Below are 8,075 nucleotides of genomic sequence, written 5' to 3' on the forward strand. Positions count from 1 at the left end.
GAGACCACACAGGCGCCGCCGGAGGGCAAGGCTGACCACCTCGCTGGGACTTTATTGTGTGAGTTATGGCGACCAATTGGGCGGCTCTCAGGACGCAATCGGCCTCTTCCTCCTGTTCTGGGGCGGGAGTAGGATGGGGGTGGGGGAAGTCTTGGGCTCCTGGGGCATTGCTAGAGTTTCCTCCTTCTCAAGCATTGCGACAAAACTCCATACTCCGTTCTTTTCTGGTAGGTGGGAGAAGGCAGAAGTTTCAACTCTGTTTTTAGAAACCCAGGTGAACCCAAGCCTTAGGTATTCGATAGCTTTCATTTTGAAGAATTCTCCCCTTTCTACTGGAGCATCCTCTGGTCTGAATTTTCAGTTCTAATAGTCCCAGCGCTCTCAGCGCCCCTGCCTCCTGCACAGCGATTCCTGGGTAGTTCCAGGCCTAAGGGTGCATCCTTAGACTGTGGCTGCCTTTCAGTTGTTTGCCTCTCAGGACTAAATATATAAGTGTGAATTAAGGAAAAAAGAACAGCTAGATTTTTTTTCCTAAATCGACTCACTTCATTCCCCCAAGTATGTAACTTTCAAGGGCTGACAGGCAAAGTTCTTTTCGAGGAGGCTGGTGCCTGAAGGTGAAGGCTGGAGACCGTGAGAGAAGGTGGGGGGAGGAAAGGAGGCTTATCTGGGGATGGGGGGGGGGGGGAAGCTGAGGAGCCGAATGACAAACTCTGAAATGTCGCCAAACGCCCAGGAGATGGCGAGCGTGCTCCATGCCTGGCGAGGCGCCGCCGCACGGTCAAGATCAACAGTGAAGGGCGGTGAGGCGGGCTTGGGGTCGCCAGTGCTCGCGGTCATGGCCCGCTGCCAAGGCGCTACGGACAGTCTCTGCAAGCCAAAGATTGTAGCAACTGACCCAGACAGCGGAGCCAAGGGACCTGACGCCTGAGGCCGCGGGGTTTTTTTGTTTTTTGTTTTTTGGTTTTTTTTGTTTGTTTGTTTTTTTGGGTTTTTTTTTTTTTTTTGACTTTTCGCCTCTGTCCTAACACCTTTTTTACCTGTTGAATCACGAGTCGATCTGCCTATCTTGGTCCCTACCTCAGTCGCTAATAACATGCCAAATTTCTGAGCGGGCTGTCAGCCTCCAACTTCAGGAAAAGCCTTTCTCCAAACTCCCTCGGCCTTCCGGGCTCCCCGCGGGCCTCGCTTCCAGGGCCTCAGCCACTTACCCCTGGCTCTCCTCCTCCCGCAATCCCGCATATAAAAGGCACACATATAAATAACAAAGCCTTCATCTGTTCCTCATTTAGCCATCAATCCAAATACCACCAGAGAGCATTTGAGCGCAGTTTTAATCTTCAGCAAACTCCTTTTCTCTTAGGCTCAGCGAAACTGACGTGCGACCTGCAGATGAAAGGAAAGCCTCTAGGCAATTCCCTCTATCCAATATAGGAAACCTGAGAAATGGACCTGAGAGATGAAGCGTGGCCTCAGAGACTAGAACCTACAAGAAAGAAAGAAAGAAAGAAAGAAAGAAAGAAAGAAAGAAAGAAAGAAAGAAAGAAAGAAAGAAAGGAAGGAAGGAAAGAAGGAAGGAGAGAGAGAGAGAGAAAGGGAGAAAGAGAGAAAGAAAGAGAGAAAGAGAGAGAAAGGAGAGAAAAAAGAAAGAAAATGAAGGAAGGAGAGAAAGAAAGAAAGAAAGAAAGGAGAGAAAGAAAGAAAGAAGGAAAGAAAGAAAGAAAGAAATGAGGGGACAGGACGAAGGGTGGTTGGAAAAAAGCTAAGGGCCTTTTTTTGTTCGTTTGTTTGTTTGGTTGGTTGTCCCCCCAACTCCCACCCCGCAACACATCTTGTGAACAAAATAGCGAAGGTATTAAGATTTCCTTCGCCAAGTGACTGACGTCCAGGATGATGTGGCTTCCCTTTTCAGGGGTTTATCCTCCCTAGATTGAACCGCGTTCTGCATCTGTATTACTCTATCTCTGCCCATACTCTCCCCCTCTATAAACAAAGTTGGCCTCTGCAGTTGGCAGGAAGATGTGAAACAAGTCAAGCTGGACCAGAGAAAACGAAAGTAATTCCGAACGTGAAGGCTGTGTTTCCCCTACAGCCCTACAGGAGCCCTCCTACCATGAGAGTTTACAGAGTTTACGTGTTGTGTGAGCTTTTAGAAATCTGCTCAGCTAACTTGCACACCAGAAAGTTAGCTCGCACTAGATTGTAGCAGTAGTTGCGAGGAGCCCCGTTTTCTTTGCGGCAGTTTCCCTGAGTGGCAAAGAGGACTGAATCAGGAAAAAAAAAAAGTCCCTGATTCCTAAAACTTTTGTCTAGCTGCTAGCATATATAATAGTAGTTTCAGTTGCCAATTACTGCATGCGACATGGGATGTTGGAAGTGTTTCTTTATTGATTGCCAAATATGGATATGGCTTTCTCTAATTTTAAGACCTTCCTAGTGAGAGATATTTATAATGGACCCTCTGTAGGCCTCAAATTTTCCAGTGAGTTTTCTTCTACCCGGGTGCCTACATTCACATTGATTAATATATAAATAAAATTGTCAAATAAATTGGTAATATTGAAAGAAATAAAATTTATTGATTTTTAATGAGTTGATCTGGGTTAAAAATGATGATTTTAGACATCACAGATGACACCCTCATTTTAAACATTACTATTTGTGTTAGAGGGAGTGGACAGAAATGGAGAACAGAACATGGAGGTTTCAGAGACCCGAACTGGTGTTGTTTCCTTCATCTACAGATGTTGAGGAGAGCAAAATGTTATAATAAATAAGAATAGTTTCTAGAGGCAGCACAAGATTGAAAAACACAAATGTATGAAGACTCAATGGAGACAAGAGAGTTCTTTTTATTTATATCTCCCTAGGAGTAAAATGTGATTTTTAAATGCTCGAAGCACTGTTCACACACATTGCATCTACAAAAACAATCTTTCAGTCGCATAAATACGCGACGTTTTTGAAAGTAGTTCACCATCACTTTCAGAAGCTTCTGGTTTTCCTCTTGGTCTTTAGAGCTCCATATTTTTGAAAAACGTGTTAAATATTTTAAGCTCTGAGAGGCCCATGCGTTCAGACAATTAACTTCTTCAATGGGTCCTGGACAGAAGCTCCCACCCATGGCCACCTTGGCTCAGTCTCTTTCCAAGGATTGAGGAGATGGCCTCAGTTCCCACAGACCCAAGGAAAGGGATGAATTTATACCATCTAGAGTCACTCTGCCAAGTGTAAGTATTTTAATAGCTGCTTCTAGAGTTGAAGAAATGAAAGCATTCACGAGGAATACTGTTTTCAGATTAAAAGATCACAGCTACAAGGCACGTTAAAACCACACAAAGCAGTAAAGGAGATTGCCAAAGACAAGGAAGATCGTCTTCATTTCAATATTAATAAGGTAGCTGCTTTTAAAGCCATCATGTGCCTTCAACCTCCAAGTTTCAGGCTCTCCCAGCGATCCTAAATCACTGAATGCCTAAGAGCTGTTTCCACTTGCCTTGGGGAAACTTCTGAGAGCTAATGATTCAATTACACAATCACAGGGTATGAATGGCTGAAAACGATTCTGGCCTAATGGGTTATAAGCATAATCAGTGCTGGAAACACATATAAAACCCTGTTAAAAAAATAAACCCCTAAATCCAAGGACACTTCTGAAATTCATTTTGGGAGAGTATTGAAAAAAATACTTCAAGTTTTTTTTTTTTTATACTGGCCTGGAGGGAGAAACAATGTTTAAAAATTATAAAAAAAAAAAAGCCTAGACAAGAACAAAACCAATAATAAGCAAGTAAGAAACAGAATTACACAGTCAGATTGGGCAGCAAAAAGTTTTAGAGCCAGATAAAGGGAGAGAGAGAGAGAGAGAGAGAGAGAGAGAGAGAGAGAGAGAGAGAAACGATTCACAATGCTTGCCATTCTAGGCAGGGAAGGGGGGATGGAATTAAATACATTTTCAAGTCTTTTCAAAGGTATTTCTGGAGACAACTGAAAGCATTTAAACTGTGGCCAACCTGGCCCACATCAGGAGACAGTATCTTTGAGCTTGGAGACGATTTTCTTGTCCTTCACTCTTCGATTCTGAAACCAAATGGTTACTTGTCTCTCTGATAGGTTCGTGGCAGCTGAGATCCGCCGCCGCTTGTCCTTGTTAATGAACTTGTTAATGGCATACTCATTCTCCAGTTCTTTGAGCTGCAGTTTGGTGTAAGGTACCCTTTTCTTCCTTCCCCGTCGGTAGACACACATGTCCGGCTGGTTTAAAGCCACATCTCCTGGCACAAACAACAGCATGGGAAAAATTAGACTGGATACTTGGAACACCTAAGCTTTGAGTTGTGTTATGTGAACACATTTGTGTTTTTGTTAGTACTAGGCGGGGTAAGGAAGAGAATAAAGAAAACGAGATTGTTTATACTTTATTATTATTTACACAGACATATTATTTACACAGTATTAAAGAAAGACTATTTGCACTTCGAGACAAAGGCTAATTTGATGGATCATCATGGTTTTTCAAACCGGCATTTTAACAAGCCTGTGATTTTATGGTCTGGTTATTGGGGTAGCTCATAAGGACAGTTTCTGCAATTGCCAGTTGCATACATTCAAACACACACACACACACACACACACACACACACACACACCAGATCTTTTACTCAAGCTTTACTTCCTTTTTACTATGTTTGAGAGTTTATGGGCTCTAAGAAGCTTCAGTGGACATTGGAACCCCTCTTGAAAAAAAAAAAACCGGGAACCCAACTCTGACATCTTTCAGAAACCTCTCTAGTCAGGGGAGTGAGGAAGGGAGGGGGACAGGAGGAAGGGAGAGGGGAAAGAGGGAGGGAGAAAGAGTGGGGGGAAGAAGCTACAAAGGTAGCTAAAGATCTTGAACTTTAGTGGATTAAAAAGCACCTGTGCTTCAGGGGAAAGAAAACATAGAGGCGCTTTTAATTGGGAAAGTTAGAGATTACAGAAACCAAACAAACTTTTCTAGTGGATTATACCTGGTCAGGCCCGGAATCTAAGTAACCACTCCCAAATTGGGGTGCTTTTCTTTTCTTCCCCTCCCCCTCCCGCGTGTTCTTTCCCTTTCTACGTTGCTCCTACCTGGAAAGGATGATTTCCAAAAATGGGACCCCTGTGGCTGGTCCTTGGCACAGTACACCTGGCTGTTCCACCCGTTGGCTAGCGTCCAGGACTGGTAGCCCTCCATGGAGATGTACGCCTCGTGCCGAGGTTCCCCAGATCCAAAAGTGGACACCATGTCGATATACCCAGGCACGTGCTGATAGGGACTCGTGTAGCCCTGGTAGAAGGACACTTCCTTGGCTCGCGCGGGCACCTCGTTGGTCGGTACGCTGCTACTCGCCAGGCCGGATACGTCCATGTACTTCTCCACCGGGAAACCTCCGAGAGAGGCGTGAGGGGACGACTTGAGAGCGTTCTGCTGCAAGCCCACGCCGTGCGACATGCGGCAGCTGTAGTAGCCGTTGCCGAAGTGGTAGCCATAGCCCAGCGCCGGAGCGCCCGGCGGTGCTGCAGCGGTCGCGGCGGCCGCTGGCGGGGGACACTCTTTGGCCACTGGAGCCTCGGGGCGAGTGGCGATCACAGCCGAGGATGACGACGACGACGACGAGCCTGTGCGCTCAGAGGTCCCTGGGTACGCGAAGCTGGATGCTGCTGCCGCCGCCGCCGCCGCTGCTGCCGCTGCCGCCGCCGCGCGTCCGGAATGTGTCCCTGCGAACACCGGCGCCGACAAGAAGCCGCGACACTGGCCAGGCGCCGCCACCGAGGAGGAGGAGGAGACCGGTGCCGCCCCAGCGGCCCCGCCGTCCGCCCGCAGCCCATCCATGTCCCAAGTCCCCGAGCGGCTCATGGCCCGGCCTGGCCCGGCCCGGGCCCCGGCCTCGGCCCCGCACAGGACACCATGGCGCGCGGCGCCTCCTCCCTCCTCGCTGTGCTCCGCGCCGCGCTCGCTCCCGCCCTCTCCCTCCCGTCCTCTCTCCCTCTGCGAGCCTCCCGCCTCCTGCCCGCCCGCCCGCCCTCCAACAGGTTAGCTCATCGCGGGACGTTTATAAAAACGAAGTTCAGGTTGGGAGGGGGCCTGGGACGGTCAGGGGGCCGCCTCCCGCCCCGAGGGCGCCGGCCGGGGACCGTGCCATTGGTTGGGCCGGGACACGTGGGGGTGGGGGCGCGGGCGAGCCTGGCTCCCAGCCCAGGTTCGACTGGACCCACCCACCCTGTCCCCACCCCTCCTCAGCCCTTTGGGAGGCCCACCTCCCATTCCCGCCCTCCCCCAGACCCAGGAGTTTGCTTTGCAGCCACCCCCTCGAGTTGATTGCGCGACGGGCCATCTCGGGCCTGTCTGCGAGGCGGGCGCCGAGGCCTGCGCTTCATCTCCGCAACCGCTGTTTTTGTCACTGCTCTTCGGCTCCTCAAACTGCACACCAGAGTGAGGATGAAGGACAGAGATGAGCAGGATGACGTGGAAACAGAGCAATTCTATTTTTAAAAACCTGTTGCTTAATCTTTCTATAGTCTATCTCGTCACCCCAAATTCGAGACCGCTCATTTTTCCTACCTTGAACATACCTAACGGGTAAATGTATTCCACACATAGGAGATCAGTTGGAGTAGATCCTTTCTATACAACACCATCGGCCCACAAACATACTCACGAAACAGTCTTGGGGCAGCGTCAGAGTCTTAAAAATCGGCGCAACCAGAAGTCCATAGATGCTAGGTTCACGTCTCTATTCTTGACCTGCCGGCGGTCACTTCGCCTGGCTGGCCTTAGCTTCAGCTTGGCCTTCTCCCGCCCAGCCCAAAAGACTCCGTACCAGCGCGGGAGGAGAAAGCCACTCAATAGAGTGCCACGAATCTTCTGCGCCTCGCCCACAGCCTACCGGCCTCTAACATTTTTCAGCCACCACCCACCTCCGCCCGTTACTCACACCAATTAATTGAAAACTTCACTTTCCCAGGGACCTTTGTTTCGCTTCCTTTTCCAGGCTGCCAACTGCCAACAATTGAGTGTGCCAAGTTAAAAGGATGTTGGTTTCTTTTCTACCCAGCCCCCTCCCGCCCCCAAGTAAAGTCGGGGCTGGTGACAGGCACAGTCCGGAGCACCTAAGTTAGGCTTAATATGGACAGGGTAGGCTCCAGTGGGAGAACCGGAGAAGCTGATCCCAGAGAGAGTGTTCCATAGGGCGGCTCTAATCTCTCTGTATTTCCACCCCCTCACGCAGTCTTAACTTACGGTTCATCCTTGGGAGCCCTGAATTGCATCTACGTCGGTCTCCTGGGAGCTATATTAGACTTGATGAGTCAAGAGTGCTAGGTGGGTGCGAGAGCCTCAAAATGAGCCAGTTTGGTGCTGTACTATCGACCTTCGGGCCAGTTTATATCTTAAGAAAATCACTCCCCTAAACGTGTGATACTGAGGCCAGCTTGTCACTCAGCGCCACTGCCCTCTGAAGAAAAGAAGAAAAGGAGAGAGCAAGGTCCTTCTGGGCCTGCTCTGGTCTGGCATTGCAGGGTGGGCTGATGGCATGGGAGTGTACACACACACACACACACACCACACACACCACAGTAACCATAAAAGGCTCAAATAAAGGGGGTGGGAGGTTATGAGAGGTACTGGAACGGGAAAGTAAAAGAATTTGTGTAACTTTTAAAAAATCCTAGACACGTTCATGGTCAAATTCAAACCCGGAGAGTCTCTCCGGGGTTTTACAGCTGTGCTGAATAGTAGTTTGTTGATCACGATAATTTTGATTACTTGAGAGAGGACAAAAGTTAGAATGGAAGCTGGATTGCATTTAAAGGTCCAGCTAGTAGAGTTGCTGAGCTTTTGAAAAAAAAAATAACAATTAGATGTTTCTTCCCCCCCCCCCCCCCGTGTTTCCTTTTCTGTTACTCAGGGAGAGAGAACAAGATGGGAGCTATTGATTACCCCCCCACCCCCAACCCATGGCTTCAAACATTTACTGAAACGTTTTTTAAAAACAAAATAGACAGAAATAACCGGAACCAACGCACCTCAGTCTCCTAAAACTCAATAATTT

The 8,075-nt window shown here is 48.6% G+C and overlaps 1 protein-coding gene across 1 annotated transcript; it reads right to left on the reverse strand.

Moving 5' to 3' along the window:
* Positions 1-2,554: 2,554 nt before the first annotated feature.
* Hoxd13 (homeobox D13) lies at positions 2,555-6,049 on the reverse strand. The gene is made up of 2 exons (XM_028763051.1): positions 5,113-6,049; positions 2,555-4,274 (listed from the first exon to the last, which is right to left on the reverse strand). Exons 1-2 carry the CDS (start codon positions 5,879-5,881, stop codon positions 4,024-4,026), a joined length of 1,020 nt encoding a protein of 339 aa, XP_028618884.1. The 5' UTR covers positions 5,882-6,049; the 3' UTR covers positions 2,555-4,023.
* Between the last annotated feature and the right edge of the window lie 2,026 nt (positions 6,050-8,075).

The sequence above is a fragment of the Grammomys surdaster genome, unplaced genomic scaffold (assembly GCF_004785775.1).
Source record: "Grammomys surdaster isolate TR1022 unplaced genomic scaffold, NIH_TR_1.0 136, whole genome shotgun sequence".
In the NCBI taxonomy this organism is placed as follows: domain Eukaryota; kingdom Metazoa; phylum Chordata; class Mammalia; order Rodentia; family Muridae; genus Grammomys; species Grammomys surdaster.

Excerpts from the sequence above, each read along its gene's own strand:
- Hoxd13 (XM_028763051.1), bottom strand. The coding sequence starts at position 5,881 with ATGAGCCGCTCGGGGACTTGGGACATGGATGGGCTGCGGGCGGACGGC. Across the intron at positions 4,275-5,112 it reads TTGGAAATCATCCTTTCCAG|GAGATGTGGCTTTAAACCAG; the intron begins GTAGGAGCAACG and ends TGTTTGTGCCAG.